The sequence below is a fragment of the Panthera onca genome, chromosome D4 (assembly GCF_046562875.1).
Source record: "Panthera onca isolate mPanOnc1 chromosome D4, mPanOnc1 haplotype 2, whole genome shotgun sequence".
Taxonomy (NCBI): Eukaryota; Metazoa; Chordata; class Mammalia; order Carnivora; family Felidae; genus Panthera; species Panthera onca.
In genome coordinates, this window is record NC_138351.1 from 58,542,170 (window position 1) to 58,570,133 (window position 27,964).

Consider the following 27,964-nt stretch of genomic DNA (forward strand, 5'->3'; position numbering starts at 1 on the left):
GGGGGGGGTGGGGGCAGAGAGAGAGGGAGACACAGAATCCGAAGCAGGCTCCAGGCTCTGAGCTGTCAGCACAGAGCCGGATGCGGGGCTTGAACTTAAGAACTGTGAGATCATGACCTGAGCCAAAGTCGGACGCTCAACCAACTGAGCCACCCGGCACCCCAAGTCATTAAAGATACATATAGTTTTCAAGAAACCACTTTCCTGTCCTTTGCTGACCATCTCAGGAGACATTTTTGACCTCTGGTTGGTTGGGTTTTGCTTTTTTCTTTTTTGGGGGGGGGATGGTGGGGGGTTAAATGTAATCACCCATTATCATTTTTATGGTGTAGACAAAATCCCCTGATGTTAAATACTAAAAGAATTTAAAAAAAATTTTTTTTAACGTTTATTTATTATTGAGAGACAGAGCGTGAGCAGGGGAGGGACAGAGAGAGAGGGAGACAGAATCCGAGGCAGCCTCCAGGCTCCGAGCTGTCTGCACAGAGCCCGACTTGGGGCTCGAGCTCACAAACGGGGAGATCAAGACCAGGGCTGAGGTCGCACGCTTAGCTGACTGAGCCACCCAGGGGCCCCTATACTGAAGGAATTTTAAAGAAAACTGCTGTCCTTCGCTGACAGAGGTATGTACATACAAGAGGTGGTACCAATTCTGAGGTGCCCAGAAGACCTGGGTTTCCTCTTGAGCACTCCCTGGGTGATTAATCCCTTCCCACACAGGGGCCTGTTTCCCTATGAAATTCCTAGGTGATCCCTAAGGAGTTTTTCAGTTCTAGAAATGTATGCGTAGCCCTGGTAAGACATACTCGCTGCAAAAAGGCTTTATAAAAGGAGGTATCTTCGGCTTTTTATAAAAATACTGTGGGGTAGAAAAATCGGAATGAATTAAGTTTATTTATTTAAGTAATCTCTACACCCACGGTGGGGCTCGAACTCACCACCCTGAGACCAAGAGTCACATGCTCCACGGACTGAGCCAGCCAGGCGGCCCTGAATGAATTACGTTTCAGTCAGGCTTCTCCACAGGTGAAAATAATCCAGGCTGGGTGAATGAATGAACAAATACAAAATTTTTAATAAAGCCAGTAAACAGCTCTGAAAGGATTCAGTCTTCCCAAGGAGCCTGGGAGGGAGGCAGTGCCAGATTCTCCATCCCATTTTCCAAACGAGGAAACCTGGGTTCAGGAAGCGTAAGCAGCTTGCCTCTTCCGTAATCCACCGATCGTTGTCGCCCTCACTTCACCTCACCTCCGCCTTCAGCACTAGAGTCCCTCCGAGATGGTAGTCCAGGGTCAGAGCAGCCCCAAAGGCCAGGTGGGTAAGGCTGCTTCAAGTCAAGCCACTTCCGCCTTCCTCAGGCCTGACTGGGCTCACTACCCTCACAGCCCGCGCTGCCCGAGTCACGAGTTTTCCTCGGAGGCCCTCCCCTCCTCCTGCTGATTGGGTGGTTCTTGAACTATTTCTGTCCTCTGATTGGTTGTTATCCCTTCGGCTCCCACCCCAACACGGCCTAGACCAACCGGATATAGGGGCAGGGTTTCCGCTTCCGCCTTCTCCCTCCCGCTTGTCGTCGGATCGCGGTCGCCGCCACAGCTGCCGCTGCGGGGCGCGGTGTCGGTGGGGCGGTTGGCTTGTCTTTCATCGTTGGTGTCCGTGCCATTGAACTGCCCGCCATGGCTGAACTAGATCCGTTCGGCGCCCCCGCCGGCGCCCCGGGCGGCCCCGCGCTGGGGAACGGGGTGGCCGGTGCCGGCGAAGAAGACCCGGCCGCGGCCTTCTTGGCGCAGCAGGAGAGCGAGATTGCGGGCATCGAGAACGACGAGGCCTTCGCCATCCTGGACGGCGGTGCCCCCGGGCCCCAGCCGCACGGCGAGCCGCCGGGGGGTCCGGGTGAGAGTGCGGGCGCGTTTGGGGCGGGAGGACTTGTGTAGAAACTTGGCCCAGGGTGGGTCTAAGGGCTCTGTGTAACTTGTTTTTTTCCTGAACGGGGAGGAGGGTAAGGAAGAGTGCAAGGAGGAAACGAGACCCTGGTCCAGTCATTGCAGAAACCTAGGTTCGGTGAGCCTACTCTGTCGTATGAGTGTGTTTAAGTGCTCCTGGACGGGATAGAGCGAGAAAGCAAAGAAAATAAAGTACTTGTCAGGCTGACGAGCCTGAAGAAGCCGGTTCAGCTCAGGAACTTTTCATTGAGCACTTGCTGTGCTTTGAGCCTGGCCTCTGAAACATAGCCGCATTGGCGCAGTTTGGCTAGACTTAAAGGCAAGTCTGAACCCAGCACAGAACCAGTTACTGGGAAAGGAAGGCAGAAAAAATGAGCATAGTGCTGTCGTTTTGGGGATATACACCAACAGAGGTGGCAATACAGTTCAGCATTTAAGGACTTCAGGGGTGTAGAGTTGGATTATGGGGACGAAAGGAGGCGTGAGTAGGGAACTCGAGGAAGGTGGCCTAGCCCTGGAGGAAGAAACTCCAGCCAAAGAAGGATAAGAGTTTTACCATTTATTGGACGGATTACAGCCAGGATTTCTGGAGCTCTACTTCCTCTAGGAACAGCTTTGGTAAGCAGTGTTGCCTAAGCAGAATTTAAGATTAGCCTGGACTAGCCTTCCAAAAGGTGAAGAGAGAATACTGTGTGGCCTTTTCCCAGCAGGAGTCTGGCAAAAACAAAACCAAAAAACGAGCCTTAGGATGCCAGCCCGACCTTTGAATGCCTTAGCTGTGGGTGATGTTTGGAATTATGGTGGAAGGAAGAGATGAGTGGAAGAGACCTTTCTAGTCATATGGGGAAGTAGGAAATTAGCTGGAAGAAGTAAGACCTGGGTTTTCATTTACTTAAAAAAAAAAAAGAATTAAAGGAGAATACGGCACCGTAGGGCAGATAGGAGTGCTTGTACTACAGCCTTAAAGGGCCAGGCAGATAACATAAATGAGAGAAACCTGCTGGGAATGAGACGCTAAGGAGTATTGGAGACCAAGATTTTGTTGCACTGTAGTTGTGCTCTTCATGGAAGGATTCGGACTCAGAACTCTCAAATTACTGTGCCAGCCAAGCGGAACCATCTTTGTGAGTAGGAGTGGGGAGACTGCATGTTTACAGACTCTTGAGTTTTTATGCTGCACCATGGTACCTCCTAAGCAAATCAGTCCCCCAGTAAAAACTTACATGAGAATGTATGATACACTTGAAAATGCAAATTACAGCAAGCAGGTGGGACTGAACTGTGAACTGGGCTGTGGCAGGAGATGAAGTTGGCCTTAAGTGAATAGGTTTTTGTGGTTGGGTGGTGTTAACATTTGCCGGAGAATCATAAATTTACTTTTTAGATCCTTAGTTTACTTCCCTCATTTAATAAAAGAAAACTTGAGTCCTACAGAGCAATGAGTTGCTTAGGAAAAAAGGGCAAGTTTATTTCTGTGCCCCAAGTCCCCCTGCCCTTTGTACCATGTTGTGTTGCAGTTGTGTCAGCAGGGGTTTCGTGGGATAAGAGATGGTCATTTCTGAAAGGTACAGAAGTAGGCAGTTGTGCCTGCCTTGGGTAGGACAGAGTTCAGAGAATCAGGACCCATAGTTAGAAAACTGTCCTGATTCAAGGACAGTGTTACTCTTGCTCACGGTTGTGTCCCCAATGCCTAGCAGGGTGTCTAGCACGTAATAGATACTCAAAGGAATGAACAAAAATATTAGGTCTGAGAGTCCTGCATAGAAAGACAAATGTTGGTGATGGGCAGTTTGGAGAGGTAAAAGGGAGGGGATAGGTCCCCTGTGCATTAAGCTTTCAGCAAAGGGAAGGAAGGGATGGTTGCTGACTTAGTTTCTAGGAAGGATTTTGTTAGTGACCTAAGCGTTCATGGACTTGAAGCCAGTCCCCTGACAGTGCAGTTGAGATCGGTAATAGTGTAGGGGTCAGCAACTTCCTTTGGGAATTAGAGAACTAGTTGGGCTCTGCTTTCTTTCCTTTCAAAGAGGCACTCTAGTGGTTAAGATTCTGTGCTGTCCTAGACTGCTTGAGCCCAAGTTTAACTTTGTGGTTTCAGGCAGCTTCCGTAACCACCGCTGCCTTGTACAGATCTACAGAGTTGATAGGATTACATTAGTACCTGTAAAGCGTTAACACACTGTACTTGGTATTACTTGGTAGTAATACCACAGTTACCTGGCTGTACTCTTATTCCTTGGGAGTAGTGGGGAGAGAGAGGCATTACGAGGCTTATGGGCCTTGGGGTGTGCTGAGGAAACAGATTTTAGGAGGAAGCCCTGTATCGGATGTGTTACCGTACAGAAATATATGGGCAGGATGCTCTAACAGATTCAGGAAAGAGGAACATACTTAAACTTTCCCCAGCCTTGGGGGAAACTCCCATGAAGGATGGGAACAGGCAAAAACCGGAGGGCCTGAGCCTTGGATGACTCCCTCGGTTGTTAGGAGGTCTGGAGAAGAGAGGTTAGTTTCGGGGGGGGGGGGGGGGGGTGACCAGCTGAGTGAAGTGGCTCACATACTGAAGAGCAAGTAGTCAGGAAAGTGGCAACATAAGTCTAGACCTGTGGAAAAGCCTCGATCGTGACGGCTAAGGAGGGAGGGGAGACCGCGGGTAAGGAGCTACTGAGAGATTATGGCAGTGAGGCAATATTTGTTGTTTCTGACAAGTCTATCCTTGGAGAAGGAGGGAGGGAGGCACATGAATTAAAGTTTTCTGGAGGAGGAGAGTTATTTTCTTGGTAGCAGTGGAGGAGAGAATTCAGGGAAGTCTCATGCATGATAATTAGTAGTACTGCCTACTTAATGTATGCCAGCTTCTTTGTAGTTTCACATCCATGCAGTAAGCGCAGGCTAAGTAGTGGCTTCCTATTACAGGTAAGAGCTGATCATCGGGGAAGCTGAGCAGTTTTCCTAAGGTAGCAAGCTAATACATGTCTCCACTGGAATTCAAACCGATGTGTGCCTGACCCCCAGTGGATGGGGAATGTGGGAGTCGAAGTGGGTTTGGGACAAAGTATCTTCCTTCTCTGGAAACTAATTCTGGCCTTTGTTTCTCTCTGGAGTTCCTGAGATGCCCTAGGAAGTTTCCTTCTGGAGCATCAGGTTACTTAGCTTAGTTACCCTAATAAATCAAGGCCCTAAATGTCCTCTATGCATGTTTTTGTAGCAATAGGAAATTCTTGGACTTGGGCCAGCTGAATGTCTGTACAGTAACTAACAAGAGTTCAGATCACTTGCCAGTGGGTTTTGAATGAGACTTCAGACCTAAAGGACAGGCAGCATGTGACTTAGGAGGAGGTATGGGATGACAGTTGCTCCTAGTTTTGTATATGGAGTAGCGATCAAAGTCTCTTCCTGTTGGGAATGGCCCTGGGTTGAAATATATTAAGGACAGTTGGTGTGTTAAATGTAATAAATTAACCAGAATTTAGGCTTAGGCCTGACCATACTAGCTATTATAAGCTCTAGGAGTCAAGATCATCTCACTCTTCCTGTCTTACAAAAACTAAATTCCAGGTGGATTAAAGAGAGGCATTTTTGTTATTTTAGTATCAGAAGAAAAGCGACTATCTCAGTATAAAAGTCCTTCAGCATAAAAGCAGATACAGAAATCCTAAAGGAAAAATTGATAGTGTCCGCATACAAGTTAAGTAGCTTTAGTTGTTAAATATTATAAATCATACAAAATGACAATGGGAAAAATATTTGTAATAAGAGGACAAATAATACAAAGCGAATATTTAGAGATCAGAAGATACAAAAATGGGCAAAATTCTCACAATTCAGTAAGGAAGAAAATCAAACGTCAGATACATGACTACCTCACAAGAAATAAGATTGACACAACAAAGCCACCTTAAGTTTTTTCCCTGCTATCAAATTAGCCAAAATTTAAAAAACCAAAACTCAGTCTTTAGTGTCATTAAGAGTCTGAGAAATGGGGGCACCTGGTTGCTCAGTAGGTTAAGCATCTATCTGACTCTTGATTTTGGCTCAGGTCATGATCTCAACAATTGTGAGATGAAGGGCTCTGCACTTAGCACAGAGTTTGCTTGGGATATTCATATTCTCTCTCTCTCTCTCTCTCTCCCTCCCTCCCTCCCTCTCCCCTTCTCTCCCCCCCCTCCCCCCCCCCGTCTCCCTCCCTCTCCCCCTCTCCCCCTCTCCCCCTCTCCCCCTCCCCCCTCCCCTTCCCCACCCTCTCTCCCCCCTCCCCTTCCCCACCCTCTCTCCCCCCTCCCCTTCCCCACCCTCTCTCCCCCCTCTCCTTCCCCACCCTCCCCCCTCTCTCTCCCCCCTCCCCCCTCCCCTTCCCCACCCTCCCCCCTCTCTCTCTCCCCACCTCCCCCACTTGTGCTTACTTGCCCACCAGCCTGCTTGTGCTAGTGCTCTCTCAAACATTAAAAGAAAAAAAAGAAAAGTCTGAGAAATGGGGCAGTCATGTGCTGATGGTAGTAATAGAAATAGACTAAAAGGGGTCAGGTGGTCAATGTTTAGTTAAAATGTATATCCTGGGGCACCTGGGTGGCTTAGTCCATTGAGCATCTGACTCTATCTCGGCTCAGGTCATGATCTCACAGTTTTGTGAGTTCAAGCCCCACATCAGGCTCTGCACTGACAGTGTGGCGCCTGCTTGGGATTCTCTCTCTGCCCCTCCCCCACTCATGTTGTCTCTTTCATTCTCAAACATTAAAAAAATAAAATGTACATCCTGTGACCAGCAATTCTCTCTCTCTCTCTCTCTCTCTCTCTCTCTATATATATATATATATATATATATATTTAAGTTTATTTATTTATTTTGAGAGAGAATCTTAAGCAGGCTTGAGCTTCTGACTCTTGATTTAGGCTCAGGTCATGATCTCAAAGAGTCATGGGATCAAGTCCTGTGTCAGTCTCTGTGCTGAGTGTGAGGCCTACTTAAGATATTCTCGGGGCGCCTGGGTGGCTCAGTCGGTTGAGTGTCTGACTTTGGCTCAGGTCATGATCTCACAGTCTGTGAGTTTGAGCCCCGCGTCAGGCTCTGTGTGCTGATAGCTTGGAGCCTGGAGCCTGCTTCGGATTCTGTGTCTCCCTCTCTCAGCCCCTTCCCTGCTCATGCTCTCTGTCTCTCAAAAATGAATAAACGTTAAGAAAAAAAAATAAAGATATTCTCTCTCTCTCTTTCTCTCCTCCCCCGCCCCTCTCCCCCACTTGCACACTCCCTCTAAAAGAAAACAGGGAAAAAAAATCAAGCTTTATTAAAAAATATGAGAACTATGTTGAAATAAGCAAGAACCATAACCAGCCGTTGAAACATAGATCAAAATCCATGAAGGTAGGTAAATGCTTAGATCCTGGCTGTTTGTATTCATGTATCAGATGATCTTTCCTCCGACTTCCTGGCCTGCTGAGGTATTGCACCACTTTTGAAAAGCTGATTATCTCATAAAACATGCATTTATTATTTTTTCTTACATATCTTAAAAAATCAAGAGAGAAAATACTGTCATTAATTATTTGCCCCTTCAAGAACACCTTATCTTTCAGGGAACCCTACACCTATTTTCAGGTCATTTGTGAAGGGCTGATACATCTAGGTTTATTGTAAGGATTAAAACTTAACGTGTATAAAATGTTGGACATGGTGCCTGGCACCTTGGAAACAATAGTAGGTTCTTTCATACTAAAAAAAATGAGAAGTTAAGGACATAGATGAACGAATTCCAAGAAAGCATATGTTTGTAGGAGTCTGGTTTCACTGAAAGCAGTTGCCATGTGTGTGCTAAAGGGTAGAAGCCGATGGGCTGAGCGTTGAAATTACATATTTCTTTCTTCTTTCTCTCTTTTCCTTTTTTTTAAAAAAATGTCTTAGGGAGATGTGCTGGGGAAATAATCTATAAAAGTTTTCAATACTCAAAGCCAAGAGGAGAGTAACTGGGAGAAGCAAGAGAACCAAAAGAATGGATAAAATGTTAGGGTTGGTTTGGAAAATAGTTCGAGTTGGGTTTAATTAGTTAGGAATCAAGAGCAGAGGAGTGGTTTAATGAAATCTTTGCCTGTTCGAGGGAAGGATGAGAGCATCCTGCCCCAGGCCTCGAGGAAAGCCCTGATGTTTCCATAGAGTGCCTTCTGAGGGCCTTGTTGATGGTGGCCCACACTAACTGCTTGCTTGGCGTTCTTTCACTGTGTGGGTCCTTGTGTCTTTTAGGTTCATCTCTTATCTTCCGTCTCCCGCCCCAGGCAACAAGATGGTCGTTGTAGTTTGAAAAAATTGGATACATGATAGAAGTCCTTCATAGTAGGTAGTAGATGTAGGTCGGCCAGCAGCTAGAGTGCAGAATGTGTAGGTGGAAGCTACATTTTTATGTTGCCTGGATCAGGGATTTTGAAGGAAGGCAGAGCAGCCACTCCACGGGAATGGCATTCAGTCTGTAGATTGCCTCTTAGTGACTGCTTTTGGGTCAGGGCAGGGGTTAGGATGCAGGCTGATCAGGTAACTGAATTAGTGAGATACAGAATGGAGTTTAAAAAAAAAGTGGGACGGGGATCCCGGCAGATAGACCAGAGCACGCTGTATGTAAAGGCCATCCTTTCATAGAGGCCCAGTATTGCCAGATCGTCCGTCTGCCTGCCTTCATCCCCAAACCTGGACATCCCGGTTTGGGAAATTTTCTTACTTAGTACTTACTTGTGTTTTAAATATGGTTAGCTTGTGGACCACTGTTTTGTTTGCTTTTAATTTTTTTAATGTCTCCTTGCTTGCTTGCTTATTTATTCAGAGAGCAGTCAGCGCAGACTCCGACACGGGGCTCCACCTCACGAACCTGACTGAGCTGAGGTCAAGAGTCTGATGCTTAACCGACTGAGCCACTAGGCACCCTTGGACCACCATTGTGTACCATATGGATTGGTAGTCTCTAGGTCTTACTTGAAAAGGCATTTTTTACATTTCTCAGATGGACCTTCTCATTTAGCTCATGAATAATTAATTGTGCAAGACTGGATTGTACACCATACTTTGAGTTTTTTGTAACTTGTGTCCTTGAAAACACTGATTTAATTTGGTATGCCCAAATCTTACTAGCCCAGGCTAATTCCAGGTAGTCTGGAGGAATTAGCAAGAAGTCAAGTGTAGACCCCTGGGTCTCTATAGGCACAGGATGGAGAGTTCTTACCTCCAAGAAAGCACCTTGGTTTGAATATGAAGCTGCATGTCACCGCTGACTGGATGATTCTAGGGCCCACTTTTGCTTTGCCTTCTCCAGAACTTTCATAGACACTGTTGCTCTCTGAGATTCTTCTGCCAGGCGTCCGTGTGTTCTCTTTCTAGGCCAGAAGATCAAAAGGTTTTGAACTAGGGGCTTGGTGCAGATTTATCCACATTTTGGTGAAGTAATTTGTGTATAACTACATCTTGATTTCATTAAACAGGAAGTCATTTGTTCTGTCTGGTGCCTAACAAGGGATAGTGTTAGTATAACTTACAGTACCTGCAGCATATAGTATGGTATTATATGCAAGAGTGCTTTGGCCTAGCGTTTGACCAGCCCTAATTGATAGACTGAATTTTATGTCTTGCAGATGCTGTTGATGGAGTGATGAATGGCGAATACTACCAGGTACAGAGTACTCTGATTATGTTGAATGATAGTGGTCAAGGCTTCCTTTCCTGTGATTTGAATTCACTGATCTAGAAAGGACTCCACTCTTTTGACTTGCCTAGATGTATTACTATTGAGTATGTTACCTGCTAGAATGGAAGGATTTGAAGAGAAGTGACGTTGATAGAGCCTTCTTCTAAAATGTTACTGACCTGGCCCTAGTGTTACCAGTTTTATTCTCCAGAAATGAACCTTCGTGATGGTGATGGTAGCAGTGACTAAACACTATGTGCCATGTACTGTGTCGAGTGTTTCTCCTTAATCTCTAATTTTCTCAACAACCCGGGGAACCTGTACTATTGTTCTTCCCATTTTACAGATGAATAAACTGAGGCACAGAGAGAGAGTAGTCTAAAAGTAACAAAGCTGGTATGTGGTGGGGCCAGCATTTGAACTTTTGAGACGATATTGGGGGTGGGGGTGGCTGGAATTTTTGGTTACTACCATTATTTTACCTCTTCCTCACTAAGCTTTCGGTTGCTAGCCCAACTTGGATTACCTTAAACACAGAAGTTGTAGTAGTTTATGTAATTGAAGTGTTCTCGGACTCTGGCTGCCAAGCATGCATTTTTGTGCTCTAGCTTTTTTCATGGTGGTCGAATGGTGGTCACAGGGCACATTGGGCTTCACGTGTGCATGTCCTTTTATCTAGAACAAGTGGAGGTTTGTCCCTTCTCCCAAGCACCCAACAAGAGTTCTGTGTTTCCTCCTGGACCAAGTGGAAGTAGTCACTATAGCCTTGGGGGAATAGCATGATGCTTTGCTTATGCCTGGGTTTCTTCTGCCCATCCCTCAACCAATTAAAGAAGGATGTTAGTCTAATTGGTTTAAACCAAGGATGGACTAATTTTTTCGTTAAGTACCAGGTCATAAACATTTTAAGCTTTGTCACGAAGGTCTCTGTCAGACTACTCTTGCTGTGCTGTGAAAGCGTCCATAGACAGAACATAAGTGAATGGGCACGGCTGTGTTCCAGTAAAATGTAATTACAAAAACAGGCAGCTGGCACGGACTCTAGTTTCCAATCCCTGGTTTAAAGCTTAATCCTTAGAGTGAGACACAACAGCGTTCAGATTCTGGCTCTGTCCCTAACTAGCTGTGAAGTGGATGTGTCAGTTCTGTGTCTCAGTTCTCCAGCTGTGAAATGGGAAGAAAAACTTTGCTTGGGGGATAAAGCTTTTATGTGCCTGACACATGGAAAGTGTTACTAAGTTTTGTTTGTTTGTTTTTTAGTTACTAATATTTTAAGTAACTCCCCTTCCATCTTTTATGGTCTGGTTAGGTTAATTTGGAATTTACTTCCTAGTTCAACAGGTGAAAAATCTAAAAGATAAATCTCTTAAAGATTAAATTCTGTTTGAGTCTTTATCAGTGTATCAGCTGTCAGACCTTAGCCACTATAAAAGAGAATCTGCCCGCCCCCCCCCCCCCCCCCCCCCCACTTGTGACTCATATTTGCTTGCCTTTTTATTCTTTTCTTTGGTGTGACTGTAGGGACTGCACGTTTTCTTTTGGACTCTTTTACCCAGAGTTCTCACATTTTGGTTAGGTGGCATTAAGTGATCTTTTTCCTACATTGTATAATGGCATTTAGAAGCCTTAGGTTCTAGGCCTTTCTGGGCTGTGTATTTACCTTTGTTACTTTGAAGATTCCACAGAAGTTGTGTGTCAAGTGGGGAAACAAAAACCGTTAACACTGTTTCCTAGGAAGTCCATTATTACCCGCCTCCCCAATTTTCCTCTCTCCCACTCACGTCCCATTTATTAACAGGTAGGATAAAAACTACCTCCCTTGTAGATTGTAAGGATTATGTGCAGTAATGTTGAAAGCTCCCTATTGGCACGTGAGGTTGTGTTGTTGCTTTTAAGGTAATCCTTTAACATTTTACAACAGCCTCCGTGCTGTACATAACCAGGGGTTCTGCCACGGATGAAGTGTGTTTCAGGAAGGAACGTCTGGTACTGATAGAACACAATTGTGTTTTGTGTTAAGGAGAGTAATGGTCCAACAGACAGTTACGCAGCTATTTCACAAGTGGATCGCTTGCAGTCAGAGCCTGAAAGTATCCGTAAGTGGAGAGAAGAGCAAACGGAACGCTTGGAAGCCCTTGGTAAGGAATCCCTTTATGTCTTTGGGTGTCTGTTTTCAGTGTGATAGTTGACCTTGACTCTTACCCTTTTTAACTAGAATTAGCCATAATGTCCTTGTCTCGTATTTGGGAAGATCTCTTTCTCAACCTAAATAAAGGCCCCGAGGCCACCCGCATGGAGTCACTTGATCACAGGCCTTGTGTGAGGATTAGGGCAGCTCGGAGAGTCACCACTGAGTGCATCCTCTCAGGAAGAGCAGAGCAGTGCTGTGGAAAGAGTCCTGAGCTTGGAGTAGAAGACTAGGTTCAAGGCCCAGGCTTAACTCTTACCAGCTCTGGGCACTCGGTTGCTCAAACCTTCCAGTGTCTGTTACTTCCTCTGTGGAATAAGATCAGTGTTACCAACCCCAAGGGTAGTCCGGGGTGGTATTTATAAGGGTGTTGTATAAACTTGTAGGTATCCTGTCCATGTGAGAGACTCCAGAGTCCATTTATCATTTGAAGGCTGAATTTAAGGTAATGCTTTAAGAGGAAAATGTAAATTGTAGGAAACATGTACAATTTTGTTTTCCTGTTCTGATAGCTCTGTAAGGTACGTTTTTACCTCTGTAGGTAGGTGAGGAATGGGAGAATCCCAGGATAAGTTTTTGAGTCACTTAGCTAAGAAGTGGTGGAGTCACAATTCAGCTCGAGTCTGCCCTGTTTCATAGTCCAGACCCATCTGTCCCTTAGTCACATGGCATTTAGTGAACACTATCCCACCAGGCAGGCCCAGCCCAAGATCAGTGCCAGCCGGCCTGGCCTTCGGTGAAGATCTGTGTATGGAGTGTCGCTTTCGGTCAGGATTGGGAGGCTTGGTATCTGTACTTGAGAGTTGCAGAGGTATGGCACAGTGTGGACATAAAGCCATGGGGCAGTCTTCTCAACTTTTCATTAAAAAGAATGAAATGTTAATGTTATTCATTAAACAGAATAGTTGAAAGAAGAGTAAAATGAACTTGTGTGTACCCCCTAGATTCAGTAATTAACATTTTGTCATATTGGGTTATCTTTATATAAATGTAATGCGTGTGTGTGTGTGTATGTCTTATACACACACATTTCTAGTCCACTTTCAGATACATCACGTATTTTATGCCTAAATATTTTATTGTGTATCTAGAAATAACGATGTTCTTCTGTGTGCCCACAATGTCAGCGTTATTCTTTCTTGGGAACCACTGAATTAGTAAACACGTGAGTCCTGTTCTTCAGTTGGGGTAGTTGACACATGGAAGTAGGACCGAGTCTGTTATTTCTCCAGTCCAATTTATGTGACTTTGAGATCAAAGGACACACTTCTATTTGAACCTTTATGGCACTATCCAGTAGTAATGTCTTTGATGATGGAAATACTACGTTATCTCTGCTCTCCAGTAATGGTAGCCACTAGCGACATGTGGCTGTTAAGCACGGGAAATGTGACTCATGTGACTGAGCAACTGAATTTTAAATTTTAACAGCCACGTGTAGCTAGTAGCTCCTGCATCGGATAAGATGAAAATTGTCCTCGTGGTGCCGGCAGCCTTGGTCCTGGCTGCTGCTTCTGAGTAAGCTGAGAGGCAAGACTTAGCTGGTATTAGTGTTTTTCACGTTTCAGAACCCAACTTTATCTTTTCCCTTTCCCCAAAGTTTAGTGAAGTTGTCTTCCATGGAGGGAGTACACTTTTGGTGTCTGGAAGAATTGTGTTTTTTCAGTTACCAGATTGGGCACCTTGGGAATGTTCAGTGAATTGTAGTTTTCTTAAGATGCTTTTTAAAAAAAAAATTTTTTTTTAATCTTTATTTATTGTTGAGAGAGAGACAGGGTGAGCAAGGGAGGAGCAGAGAGAGAGGGAGACACAGAATCTGAAGCAGGCTCCAGGCCCCAAGCTGTCAGCATAAAGCCCGACGTGCGGCTCGAACCCACGAACTGTGAGATCGTGACCTGAGCCGAAGTCGGATGCTCAACCGACTGAGCCACCCAGGTGGCCCCTTAGGATGTTTTTATGAAGGAAGTCAAACATGTGGCTTTGCAAATGAATTAAATTGGTCTGTGAACCTTAGGTGTTTTTTCAGTTTTGTTTTGTTTTTTTTTTTTCCTTGCAAGAACTGTGAGAAAGCACAGATGCTAAAAATAGAGAATCCACATCAGTCGTTTTCAGCTTAGCTGTTGGCTGTGTCCTCAAATAATTTTCCTTTCCATGAGCAGTAATAGGGATTGCCAGAGAAGACAGCCGTCCATGTGCCCTGCTCTCTAAGGGGACTCTTCATCCTTCCCTCCCTTTTCTCCTGCCCAGATGCAGAGATTGTATTGCAGCTTAGATCTCTGCCCTGTTGTACTAAGCATTTAAGAATTCTAAATTCTTATTGCTAGTGTCCCTTCATAAATCTGTAAAAGCAAGTAGATGATTTAAAGAGGTGGTTTTCTGCAGCGACTACAATCTGCAGATCACAATTTTTATTTAATTTTTCAGAGAAATAACTTTAAAAAAATCATCATTAGACTACACACAAAGGCAAATACTCTGCAGTCAAAAAGTAATGTTTTAGAAGTGATTTCACCACTCTTGAAAAGGTGACCTTCAATTTTAACCTTGGTACTCTTAGGTTTCTTGTCCACACGCACTGCCAGCTCACAGCATTTCCCGTCGCATCGTGGCGTTCTCCATTTCACGTACACAACAGGCTACAGGCTAACAGCTGCTTTAGAACCTGAAACTTTTGGAGAGTTTCTAGGTGCCAGTAAGCTATTTCTAGTACTTACAGACACAGCCTTTTCTGTAGGTTGTTACTATAAAATGTGCTTGCAAAGGCCCAAAAAATGCTCCCAAATGCTCAGTTTCTTTCCTTCAGGGGGTTACTGGCCACCACCGCTGCTTTGTAACCTCCTCGAGGATGCTACTTACGGGTCGGGCTCTGGCTCTGTGCTGTCCAGACTCTTTTCTGGAGCACTGGTGAGCACCTTCCAGTCACATCTTGTGATTTTTTTTTTTTTTTCTAGGCTTGCTTTCCTTCCCATCCTTCCCTTTGGAGGCAGCTTAATGAAGTAAGATCGTGTAAGCTTTAGAGGCAGATCTGGGTTTGAATCTTAGCTCTGCCACTGACTTTAACCTTTAGGAAAAGTTACTCAAACTTTCTGAGCTATAGTTTGTCTCAGTGCTGAGCATGGGTCTAGAGTTTACCTTCTTGGGATTGTTATAAAGATTCAATGAGGGGTCTATTATAAAACACCTGCGACAGGCACCTGGGTGGCTCAGTCGCTTAAGCATCCAACTTCGGCTCAGGTCATGATCACAGTTCATGAGTTCAAGCCCCACGTTGGGCTCTTTGCTGATGGTGCAGAGCCTGCTTGGGATTCTCTCCCCCTCTTCCCCCTCCCCCTCTCTCCCTCTCCCCCTCCCCCCTTCCCCTCCCTCTCTCTCTCTCTCTCTTTTTGCCCCTTCCCCCACTCGTGTGTGCGCACTTGCTGTCTTCTCTCTCAAAGATAAACTTAAAAAAAATTTTTTTTTTTTAAATAAAAACACCTGCCAGAGAGTGTTTCCTTAAGAACATGTTTAAAAGTGAACTCTCAGAGTAACTTCAGATGTCAGCTACATGTGACCTGCATTTCTGTCTCCCGCTCTCTACTGACTTGGTCTTTTTAGCTAAATGTCTTAGTGAATACTTAGTTCTGAGAAACTAAATGTTTGAGAATCCAGTATGGCAAACCTGCTAAGTTTGCGTCTTCTAATTTCTAGAACCTTTTGGATAACTGTTAGTGATCCCCTACCCCACCTCAACCCCCAGCAGTCCTCCATTAGTTTCTTTAGTTGTGTCTTAGCTCTGCCACAGACTCACTCTGCAGTCCAAGCAGGAGTAGCTATTTTGTGGTCCCCCTCAACATTTACCATCTATATTCTACCGGCTATATTCCTGAATCTTCTCTACCTCTGGTAATTTTAACAACAGCTCCCTGCTTCATAGAGGTGCTTCTACCATTTTTAGTTAAAAGAGAGTGCCAACTTATGTTTTACAAAACCATTGGTTGTCAAACCTAGGCTGTTAAATATAGTTTGGGAGAAGATGTTGTTAGATGATGTAATATTAATTGTCCACCCTGAACTGATATTGACAGCATTATTAAAGAATGGTCCTTAGTTGTTTTTTCCCTGGTTGGTGTCCCCAAAGTCTTTTTTCTATTAAGAAAGTATTCCTGGGGCACCTGGATGGCTCAGTCGGTTAAGCGGCCGACTTCAGCTCAGGTCATGATCTCGCGGTCCGTGAGTTCAAGCCCCACGTCGGGCTCTGTGCTGACAGCTCAGAGCCTGGAGCCTGCTTCAGATTCTGTGTCTCCCTCTCTCTGACCCTCCCCCGTTCATGCTCTCTCTCTGTCTCAAAAATAAACGTTAAATAAATAAAATAAAAAAGAAAGTATTCCTCCCCTACCCCACCCCCAAAAGAAATCCCAAAATTAGTGAATCCACTAGTGTCAGTGGATTGAGATAAAATATGAAACCCCTTGAATAGAATCCCTGAGATCAGAGACTGGATGCACAAACAGGGAAAACAGAATTTTGTCTTCCTTCCTGCCTAGTCTCCCGCCAGCACACAGCAATTTTCATAAGACTAAAAAATTTATGGAACAGACTTCAATTTGTGTTTTGCCTCATTTTATTTCTTTTCCTTCCCTTCAAAGATGCCAATTCTCGGAAGCAAGAAGCAGAGTGGAAAGAAAAAGCAATAAAGGAGCTAGAAGAGTGGTATGCGAGGCAGGACGAGCAGCTACAGAAAACAAAAGCAAATAACAGGTCAGTCCCCGGTGCTGCCAGCACTGCTTGCTTTCCAGGATGGAATCAAATTCATATCCAGTGGCCAGTGTAGTTCTCACGTGCTGCCTCTTTTAGTGTGAAATGTATTTGCAGGTTTTGGAAAAAGTACTTGAAACATAAAGGTTGCAGGTCTCTCGGGTCTTATGAGCTTAATCCAGCCTGTCCTTTAGCCATCCCAGTTGCAGTGGATTTAGCTCTTCAGCTAAGAGTTTGGTTAATATGTGTTGCTTGTATTGGTATGAAGCAGCAAAAGGGAAAGTTATGTCATGGATTAAGTCCACATGCAAAAACGTAACCCTGAAATGAAGGGCTGCGTTCATGAATATACCAGGATCTCAGTACTTTGGGGATTATAGACTTGGTCATGTTGCAGCCCCTAAATACAGCCTTGCTTTCTGAAAGCTGCTAGGCAGAGGGGCCCGTTAGCAGGGAAATGTGCTTTGTAATTCAGTAGCCAGGGATGTTCTGACACGGTGACTTGAGAACGAAGGATCCTCCGCGTTCATCTGTCTGAGAAAACTGACCTAAGATTGACCTTTTGAAAGTGCTCTTCAGGATGTACTCCCTAAAGTTGAGGGAGAAACTAAGCGCCTCCTCCTCTCCCCGCCGAGCAGGAGCTGTGGTCTCCTGCTCAGTCTGCTTGGAAGTAGCTCAGAGAGGTGGAGGCAGCACTGCTGGCCTTGATGTAGGCCAATGGCTTGCCTTCCTGCTGCATCCCGAGCCCAGCTCTCACACGGTCGCTTCACTACCTCAGTGGAAAGTTAGGCTAGACTGAGCCTGGGGATAGTTGTAATTTTCAGGGTAAAGCGCCTTCTTAGGTTCCTGCCTCAGAGGCAGAAGTTGGTTTAAGTGCTCTGGTCTCTGGCAGCTTCTTGCTGGAAATCTGCCAGAAAAGAGGGAGCAGACCGCTTTGCCAGCCAGCCTGTGCCATCGTGGGGCACCTACAGCAGAACAGATGGACCATTGTGTGCGGTAGGCTTCGGCTACCTTTCTCTTGTTGGCCATAGTTGGTTCTGTTGGCTGTGTCTTAAATGCCAAATGGGAGCCTAGTCCTGGCCCCCTTCCTGTGGGGAGGTGTTTTCTAGGAATGCTTCTCAGGTTCCAGTGAAGTTCTAATACGGTGGGGACTGCCCTCTGGTCTTCACATTGAGTTGCTCAGGGTGGCATTAACTACCAGGGCTTCTCCTGAGCTTGTGGTCATTTTGAAGTGCTGACAGGTCCAGGCTGCTTTATTCTGTGCTCATTCCAGATGATTTACCACAGATACAAGTTCACATCTCTAAAGGGGGAGATGAGCGAGTTCTTTGTGCAAGTACCGTGTGAGGCCCCATTTATTCTAGCAAGTTGCCCAGGAGTCCGTCTGCCCGGAAGTACTTGGTAAAACCAGGCTGACCCTCCCTGTTCAGGGTCCCTGATGTGTAAACAAGTTGACATACAGATTCTCAGACTTAAAAAATTATTATGGTGGGAATAGGCTTCTAATTGCAGAAATTTCAGGCCAGTTTTGCTAAACTGTAGCCCTTCTGGAAAGAAAGGGATTGTCTGTATACAGTATCAGTTATCCTTGGAGTAAGCACTCCTGTTTTCAGGAGCTCAGTCTCTAAGGTTTAGTCCCTCCAGGCATCGGTTTAGGGCTTTGGTACCTTTCTTAGAATCGTACAATGTCTGGTTGGATGATGTCGTAGGTGAACTTCCCAAGTTCCAGGGAGGGGAAAAGACTTAAACTTGCCACTCATGGAGAATGTGTAGCTGTTTCAAAACCAGGTCACGAAGCACAGGGCAGACTCTGAGTGTGTAAAACTAGAGGCACATGAGCCATTGTCACCAGGGTTCCAGGATAGAAGGGGTGGTTTTTACATTTTACTCCAGTTAGTTTTCATGGACTAGCATGGGAACCGTTTAGAGCCACCGTGGGGAACTTCTTCCAATGGCACACACCCCCTCCTCGAGATTGTGACATTGTTGACCACTCCCCCTCCGTCTTTGATTCTCTAAACAGCATCCTGTGGGACTAAGTCCCATTTATATATGTAAAGGAACTCTGTTCATAGGTAAAGAGTGAGTATTTTGAGAAAATGAAGTGTTCGTTTCAAGCCCTTCTCTCTGGATGACTTTTGCAGCAGCTGGATTTTTAAGGGGGAACACAAAGATAGGTAGAGTAGTTTGAAAGAAGAGATGCAGTGGGTAGCAAGGGCCTATATTTGTATCGTCAGGCCTCCTGACTTCTAGGTGCCCCAAACTAAAACCTTCTAGGTGCCCAGGCACGGTGCTGGGCAGATGACAGCAGATCTTGCCTTCACTGCATCTGTAGACTGGTATCAGTCCTCAGATTGCATCTCTCTGCTTTTATCCCAACTCAGAATGCAGATGCCACTGCACAAGAGCCATCAATTATTAGTGACAGCCTGTGGAAACAAATTCCTCCTCCACGGGAGCCAGTCAGGACAGTGTGTACTCCAGACCGGCCGCAGAGCATGTTCCCTTCCAAACTGACAGAAACATTTCCCCTTTTACAGGGGTCTCTGGTGCTAGCTTTTCCCCTCTTTCAAGACTTCTAAAAGTTGGCAGACATTTTTCCCATGCCCCGTTGGGGCTATTGATGTGGGTCACCTCTTGAGCACCCTGTGGGAAAGCAGCCTTTCCCACAGGCTTCCATGAGGATTGCTGCGTTCAGGCCCTTCTGTCTGGTGGGTGAAGAACAAACAGGCCACTTAGATGATGATTTTCCATTTGTCCTGCTTGTCTGTAACCCGACCCGGATGGGGCTCTGCTGTCACTAACAAGCTCTTTAGTCTTGGGGCTAACTGCAAAGGAACTGAAGCCTGGCATTCAGGCTTTTGTTGTCTTAGTGTTGCCTCCCCTGGAGTCACTAAACCTTTATTTTCTTCCAGTAGGAGCAAGCACAAACTGAAATTGATTAGGTTTAGCCCTTTGTGTAAACTAAAAGGATTATGGGCTTACAAGCTGTCTGGCCTTTCCTTTCCCGCCCACTCATTCTGCCCACAAACAACTCTGTTTTCCTGCTGACTCACTGAGAGTTACAATCAAATTTCCACAAAACACCTCCCATGTATAAACCAAAATGGGAAAGAAGGCAGGCTGTGGGTGAGTCTAAAAATAAACTGAAATAAAATTACTAGAATTTCCCTTTAAATAAATAAGTGACCCTAGGTTAATAAACAGGCATGATTTTCCTTCAAAATGCCCCTTCCGCTCCTGTGCCCCAAAACCAGTCTGGCAAAGGACAGGGTAAGATTTCCGCAGGGAGGTTCCCTGCCCACCCACAATAGATGGGGTGGGCTGGCTGGGCCCAGGGATTCAGCCTGGGGGAACAAAGTCTAAATAAGCCAGCCTGTCTGTGGGGGTGTAAACTCCTCCACCCAGCGTGCCCCCCTTCCCTTTCTGTCCCATAGAGCCCTGCCACTTTGATCCATTCCTGGTGTGAGAGAGAGGGGAAGTGAAGTTGGGGTTTCTGGACTGCACCTTGTGGTGGCAGTCCAGTCTGGCATGGACTGAACGGACGAACCAGCTTATTCGGGGACACACAGGAAGATGGTGCCAGAGCCAGGACCCTGGGCTGCAGTCCTTTCCGCCAGACCACTTGTGTCCGGCAACTTTTTCCTCATCTGTTCCCAGAATACTGAAAACTGATTCCATTCAGCCAGGGTGGTTCAGAAGCAGTAGTTGGATAGTTGGATAGTGGCTTTGGGGCCTAGCGTGTTTGGTGTCGGGCAGCTGGCAGCGTTCGTGCCTAGCAAGACTCCCTGAGGCTGACGGGAAGGCGGGGTGGCTTCCCGGTCATCCGCCAGTGGGGAAGAAGCCTTACTGCACAGTGCAGAGAGACAGGCCGGCCTGCTTCCGAGTTCTGCCGCCTGGGCTTGAGCAGGTTGCTTCATCTCTAGGCCTCCTGTTACCTGATCTGTAAAGTGTTGGTGAGACCACGTCCTAGTGTTCTCCTAGGTCGTTGGGGTTGAGGATTGGATCGGATGGATTCGGAGTCTGTAAAAGGGCTTACCTGGAAGTGGGTGCTGAGAAAGGCTCGCCGTTGTCAGGAGAAGGTGGGGAAGGAGTTGGCAGGGCTCCCTTGGGAGAACCCGCCCCTGGGGAAGGCCAGTGGAGAACCTTGCCTGCTGGTCTCCAGCACTTGAAGCCTTGCTGGGTGAGGACGGAGCCTTGGGAGCAGCGCCCTGGAGCACAGTCATGTCTCTACTGTGGATTTGAGATGTTTCTGCTTCTCAATGTTCTCTCTTTTTTCCTGCCTGCTTGCCTGCCTTTTGGACCTCTTGCTGTCTAGGGTGGCAGATGAAGCTTTCTACAAACAACCCTTCGCTGACGTGATTGGTTATGTGTATGTTGCAAAACTAATTCCTTTTCTTGTTTTGATTCTACTTTTTGTTTAGAGTTAATGTTCCTGTTATGTCACAAGTTGCTTTGCTTTCTGAATTATTTCAGATTGGCACTCTGGGGATTGCCTAAGAGTTATAAGGTTGGGGGTATGACCCATCGATTTGTGTTGCAGAATCGTGACTCCCTTTAACTCCGATAGCCCTTTTGCACATCCAGGGTTTTGGAGAGAAGGAAGCAGATTCCCTTTTAAAATGTGGGTCATTTGTGACCTTGTCTGGGAAGGCTGTGGGACGGGGGTGGGCTCTAACTTCTTGCTACCTACCTGCCCTAGGTGGGGACGGGACGTGTCCCCACCTGGAACAGGTGGAAGCTCCGTGGTTGGGAGCTATTCGGGGGCGGGGGGAGAGGGGGGAGGCAGGATTTCCTACGTTTAATTCTATAGAACGACATGTGGGGTTGGTTGCTTCTCCCTTGGGGCAGCAGAGTCCAGAGGAGATTGTCTCATTGGGTAAGGGGGGAGCTCTGTAATTGTTTCTCTATGGTTTTATATGTTGGAAATTGTTTAGTGGCCACCTTCTGATGCCCTGTCCCCCTAGTGTGGCACAAAGAGGCCCCAAGCTTTTTAAGGTCCAGATAGCCAAAGCTGTCTGGTGTGGGCCACTGTGGTTTCTTCCTCCAAAGAAAACTACATCTTCTCTGGAAAAGTACTTAAGGATTCTTGTTTTCAGAGCAGTATTGCTGTTTCCTTAAGAATTAGGACTAGCTTGATATAAGGGAGATGAGGGTAGAAGGGTGGACAATAGGCTCATGGCTGTAGAGCCTCTTAGGGCCTGTGACCTTTACACGTTCATCTCTTTAGAATACAGAGCGGGGTTCCCTGGGTCCCCAGATGCATTTGCAATGAGATTTGTGAAATGCTGGACTTACAGGTGGTGTTGGATTGATTTTTTTGCACATTCTCTCTGGAGTAGAAATGGAGACTGGAAAGGTCGAGTCTGGGTTTGCTGGGCAGCAGGGTGGCCCAGCAAAGCCAGCTGCACGTTCCCAAGTGTAGCTAGAGTGGCAAGGGCATGTCTAGCTTACTGACCATCTGCATTGAGCTCATTCTCATTTTCTATATCTGACCTAAAGTTTCTCTCCTTGTTTCTTTTCTTCTCTTCACCTTTAAGCACAAACATAAACCATCCTTGCTACAGCCTAGAACAGTTAAGTAAACCTTTCTCACTGCCCCTAACTGTGTGTGCCATGAAGTCGCAGTGTTGTAGTGGCTCTGGGCTTCAGCAGTGTCTGCCACGGCCATCCCTGTGAGAGTGCCACCCCCCGTCCCCACAGACCAGTCATCTCCATTGCTTTTGCTTTGCCCGTGATGCTTGTCGGAGTAGATGAATATAGTGTGTCTTCCCTCCTCCTTCCGCTGTCCTTTCAGGCTGTAGCTCCCACCAGTTCCCAACTGGGGGGTGGGCTGACCTTGACGTGAAAGATCCTTGGAGCAGCATCCTAGCAAAAAGCAACTGACATTGATTGGCTGTTCAGCCATCAGATGCCCACCCCTTCCAGAGAGTGCCCTGAGTGGCCCAAGGCACCCGGCTGGAGGGAAAATGGCCAACTTTGAGCTGAACTGGACAATGTCCTAACAAACCCCCTTCCAGAATGGCTTTAAGTCTCTAGTGCCTGCTCGCATGGGAGCTTTGTCTTGAATTCCTTTTGATCTGCCCTGTTTCTCTCCGGTCTGAGGGATAAATCCAGAGGCTATCGTGCAGTGACCGGTGGGCTTTTTAGAAGTCTCTGAATTTACTTGAAACTCAGTAGAGCCCAACATAAAACCACTGTTCACATTCTTGACCAGCCTGCTGCTTTGCTCCTGTTAATGAAGGCAGTGCATAGCTGGCCAAGGACTTGCTTTTTTAATGCTCTGTGTCAACAGAGACAGAGAGAGAGTGAGCCCTGCACCAAACACCTGTATTCCAACATTTTACACAGCAGTCCGGGCCCCTGTGCCTGGGAGAACTGGCCACGTGTCTGCTCCTGAATCTGACCTGAGCCAGGCAGGGGCTGTTACTCTTTGGAAAAGCAGATGCCATTCAGTCAGGCATGAAGAGGCAGCCACCAGGTAGCTCACAAGGGGTTCTACATTAAACCAACATATTTCATTGTTGCTTCCAGGGCAGCAGAAGAAGCCTTTGTAAACGACATAGACGAGTCGTCCCCAGGCACTGAGTGGGAACGGGTGGCCCGGCTGTGTGACTTTAACCCCAAGTCCAGCAAGCAGGCCAAAGACGTCTCCCGCATGCGCTCTGTCCTCATCTCCCTCAAGCAGGCCCCCCTGGTGCACTGAAGAGCCACCCTGTGGAAACACTACATCTGCAATATCTTAATCCTACTCAGTGAAGCTGTTCACAGTAATTGGATTAATTATGTTGAGTTCTTTTGGACCAAACGTTTTTGTCTTTAGAGTTGATCATTGTTTGTGATTGCATGTTTCCCTCAACTGTGTTCTCCCTGGCATTCAGAGAGGAGGGGGAGGAAGCCTCCCAAAGGTAGCCTCAACCTCTACTTTTGTGCATTATTCTGAGAATAAATTTGTTTCAGAAACAATAACCATGAAGTCTCATTATTGACCTCAAGATACACTGCACATTGGAGTAAGATTGGAAAGGATGATGGATTTCCTTTTATCATTTCTAGCACTGAGGAGGCACAGCCACGGAGTGTCCACCCCTGCTCTGAACTGAAAGAGCTCCAAGTTACTGCCATCTGTATGTAGTAGGATGCTGTAGAAGTTTCTATTTGAAAAAAGGGAGTCCCGTGGCTGAAAATTAACCTCCCATTGCTCCCCAGAGAGCTGTGATTCCCCTTACCAACCCAGATATTTTTCCCAGCCGGCTCTTGTCACTGTCCCCTACCCTAGGGGCTTGGGTAGTATTTTTCACCAGGGGTCTCTCTGGGGTATATATTATTCCATCGGATTGACCCAGTAAACCTGAATCAGGATGGCATTACTTTGTGGCTAGCCCTGTTACTCTGAATTTCCACAGCACACATTGGGGTCTGTGCCAGCCCTAGGACTCCACTCTTGCACTTGCCAAACCCTTCATGTAGGCCTGGCTAACCAACACACTAGGCCCGTGTGCTTAAATTAAAATACATTTCCAGCCCTAGATTTCATATGCTTAATGGCTGCCTGTGGTTAGGCAGCATCCCAGCCATCCTCACAGAAAGTTCTGGACCATACTGATCTACACGACAGGTAGCACTAAGAGACTGTGTACTCCATTCAGGCTTCAACACGTGTTATATGCCTTTCAGCCTGTCACATTTTAGGTGACAGTTCAAGCAACTAATAAAGCCAAATCAGAAATACATGCTTATAGTTACCTGATACTATTTCCAGTTGGAGACTGCTATAAACTCCTGTAATACCACCCAGGAGGGATAGTAGATATTGCCACGAAGGAAAGTTCACCATCTCTCCCATGGTAATTGTATTTGGAGGGGAGAGGAACCTTCATTACTTTTCTGCCCAAGTCCCCACCTCTCGAAGCTGCTTAGGTTGGCCATTCCTTGATCTGGCTCACATTTCTGGCCTCTGCTCACTCCTTCTCCTTCAGCCACTTTTGATTGCAGTCAATCACTCGCTGTTCAACCATTTATTACTTCTGGACCTTGCTAATGCCATTCAAAATGTCAAAATCCATCTTAAGAACCAGCTCAAAGGTCGCCTCCAAAATGCCTTCCCTTACTCCCCTCTGTGAGCTCCCATGGCCTTCTATGTGGGGCAGCTTACCTTTTGGTATTCTCCTGGTGGCAGTATCTAGGCTGGTCTTGCCTCTCTCACACCAGATGGGCTTCCTGAGGGGAGATGTGGTGGTTGTAAAAGATCCATAAAGTCTGACATTCCCCAGATCAAGAGGTGACTGGTTGATACGACAAAAGGACTGCTCTGTGACTTCCAAAGCTAGATCAAAGGCAACACAGCTTATAGCTGGTCTGTTGGAACACGCAAAGCTACACAGGCTGGTAGTCCTTGAGTCACCCTGAAGCCAATTCTGTGAGGAAGCCCAGACTAGCCCACACAGAGAGATCCTGAAACTACAAGCAGAGAGAAACGTCTGGCCAGTCCCTCGTGTTCTAACTTCCCACTAGCCCAGCTCTAGCCGCTGTAAATGCAAATACATCTGATACCTGGAGTCGGAACTGCCAAGTAGAGCCTTTCCTAAATTCCTAGTCCACAGAATCCGAGAGAGAAATGATTACTGTTTGAACCTCTTAAGTTTTTAGGGTGGTTTGTGACAAAGCAGTAGTAACTTAGAATTGTTCCTGATAACCTGCATCACCCACATGGGGTTTCATAAAAAGGAGGGAGTTTGGTCCATGGACTCTAGTAGAGTGTTCAACATTTAGTTTCAAACTTCTTTCTTTGGACCACTTTGCTTTTTATGTCAAATTTTAAATGTTAACATAGTATTGGAAGTCCTAGCCAGAGCAATTAGGCAAGCAAAAGGCACCCAAATTGTCAGTTTTTGCAAATAAAATGACATATCGAAAACCCCAAAGACCAAAAACTGTTGGAACTAATAAATTCAGTAAAGTTGCAGAACACAAAATCAATACACAGGAATCTTGCATTTCTGTACACTAATAACAAACTACCAGAAAGAGAAATTAAAATAATCCCATTTATAAAACAGCATCAAAAACAAAATACCCAGGGATTTTTAAACAAAAACATGAAAGACCTGTACACTGAAAACTGACATAAATGAAACTGCAGACAAATAAATGGAAAGATACTCCATGCTTAGGGATTGGACAAATGTTGTTAAAATGTTCACACTACCCAAAGCAACCTACAGATTCAATGCAATCTCTCAAAATTCCAATGGCATTTTTAAAAAACAACCCTAAAATTTGTATGGGACCCCGAAAGACTCCAAACAGCCAACACAATCTTGAGAAAGAACAAAGCTGGAGGCCTCATGCTCCTTAATTTCAAACTATATTATTACAAAGCTATAGTAATCGAGTATTGGCATAAATACAGACCTAGATTAATGGCACAGAATAGCCTAGAAATAAACCAATGAATGTATGGTCAGTTAATTTACGACAAAGGAGACAAGAATATATAATCAAGAAAAGACAGTGTATTCCATAACTGCTGTTGGGAAAATTAGGTCACTTATCTTACACCATACACAAAAGTTAGCTCAAAATGGATTAAAGAGTTGAATATAAGACATGAAACCAGTAGGCAATAAACTCCTTGACATCAGTCTTGGTGATTTTCTGAATCTGACACCAAATGCAAAAATGAAAAGTGGGACTACATTAAAATAAAAAGCTTGTGCACAAAGGAAGCCAACAAAATGAAAAGGCAACCTAATGAGTGGAAGAAAGTATTTGCAAATCATATCTGATAAGGGGTCAATCCAAAATATGTAAAAATTCCTATACCAGCAGAAAAACCAAACCCGATTTAAAAATGGGCAAAGGATTTGAACAGACATTTTTCCAAAGACATACAGATAGCCAACAGCTAGATGCATCGATGCTCAATATCCCTGATCATCAGGGAAATGAAAATCAAAACCACAGTGAGAATGGCTATTGTCAAAAAGACGGGGCACCGGGGTGGCTCAGTCGGTTAAGCATCTGATTTCAGCTCAGGTCATGATATCACAATCCGTGAGTTCAAGCCCTGCGTTAGGCTCTGTGCTGACAGCTCAGAGCCTGGAGCCTACTTTGGATTCTGTGTCTCCCTCTCTCTCTGCCCCTCCCCTGCTCATGCTGTCTCTGTCTTAAAAATAAATAAAAACATTAAAAAAAAAAAAACAAAAAACGGTTGGGGAGAATGTGGAGAAAAGGGACTCCTTGTACTATGTTGGTAGGAAGCAAATTGGTGCAGCCACAGTGGAAAATGGTATGAAGTTTCCTCAAAGATTTAAAAATAGAACCAATGTATAGTTCAATTGCACTTCTGGGTATTTTAACAAAGAAAATGAAAAGACTAACTTGAAAAGATAAATGCACCCCTGTCTTCACTAGAGCATTATTTACAATAGCCAAGATCTGGAAACAACCTAAGTGTACATCAGTGGATAAATGGATAAAGAAAATGTGGTATCTACGTACACATACATGTACACACACACACACAATTATTCAACCATAAAAAACGAAATACTGCCATTTGTGACATGGATAGGCCTTGAGGGCAAAGTCAGAAAGACAAATACCATATGAAATTTCCACTTCTAAGTAGAATCTTAAAAAAAAAACAAAAACACAACTCCAAAAACCATGCTCATAGAGAACAGGTAACACACTGGTGGTTGTCAGAGGTGCAGGATGGGGAAGGGATTGGTGAAATGGCTGAAGGGAGTCAAAAGGTACAAATTTCCACTTATTAAGTGAGTCATGGGGAAGTAATGCACAGTGTGGCAACTATAGTTAATAATACAGGCCTACCGGGACTCCTGGGTAGCTCGGTCGATTGGGTGTCTGACTTCGGCTCAGGTCATGATGTCGCGGTGAGTTTGAGCTCTGTGTTGGGCTCCGTGCTGACATCTCAGAGCCTGGAGCCTGCTTCAGATTCTGTGTCTCCCTGTCTCTCAGTCCCTCCCCTACTAATGCTCTGTCTCCTCTCTCTCTCTCAGAAATAAACATAAAAAAATAAATAAAATAAATAATACAGGCCTACCTTGTAGATATTGTAGGTTCAATTCCACACCACTGCAATAAAGGGAATACTGCAATAAAGTGAGTCAAGTGAATCTTCTGGTTCCCCAGTGCAAATAAATGTTTACATTATAATACTGTAGTCTGTTAAGTGTGCAGCAGCATTATGTCTAAAAACATACATATCTTAATTAAAAAATGCTTTATTGCTAAAAAATGCTAACCATCATCTTAGCTTTCAGTGAGTTGTAATCTTTTTCCTGGTGGAGGGTCCTGCCTCAATGTTGGTGGCTCCTGACTGATCAGGGTGGTGGGTGAAGGTTGATGTGGCTGTGGCAAGTTCTTAAAATAAGACGATGAATTTGCCACATTGATTGACTCTTCTTTTCACAATTTCT

At 45.5% G+C, this 27,964-nt stretch overlaps 1 protein-coding gene and 1 long non-coding RNA gene across 5 annotated transcripts; one reads left to right on the forward strand and one right to left on the reverse strand.

Annotated features, from left to right (window-relative positions):
* Nucleotides 1-1,538: 1,538 nt before the first annotated feature.
* Nucleotides 1,539-23,486, forward strand: CLTA (clathrin light chain A). Of its 4 annotated transcripts, XM_078436688.1 has the most exons (7): nt 1,539-1,890; nt 9,543-9,580; nt 11,616-11,733; nt 16,409-16,520; nt 20,836-20,889; nt 22,058-22,093; nt 23,052-23,486. In XM_078436688.1, exons 1-7 carry the CDS (start codon nt 1,674-1,676, stop codon nt 23,221-23,223), a joined length of 747 nt encoding a protein of 248 aa, XP_078292814.1. In that variant the 5' UTR covers nt 1,539-1,673; the 3' UTR covers nt 23,224-23,486. The 4 variants fall into 4 exon arrangements, with proteins under 4 accessions (XP_078292814.1, XP_078292815.1, XP_078292816.1 ...); XM_078436689.2 differs by lacking the exon at nt 22,058-22,093; XM_078436690.2 differs by lacking the exon at nt 20,836-20,889.
* On the reverse strand, nt 19,129-27,144 carry LOC145713027 (uncharacterized). Its single transcript, XR_014135962.1, has 2 exons — nt 24,264-27,144; nt 19,129-22,385 (listed from the first exon to the last, which is right to left on the reverse strand). It is a non-coding gene; the product is annotated as an uncharacterized LOC145713027 (long non-coding RNA).
* Nucleotides 27,145-27,964: the final 820 nt, after the last annotated feature.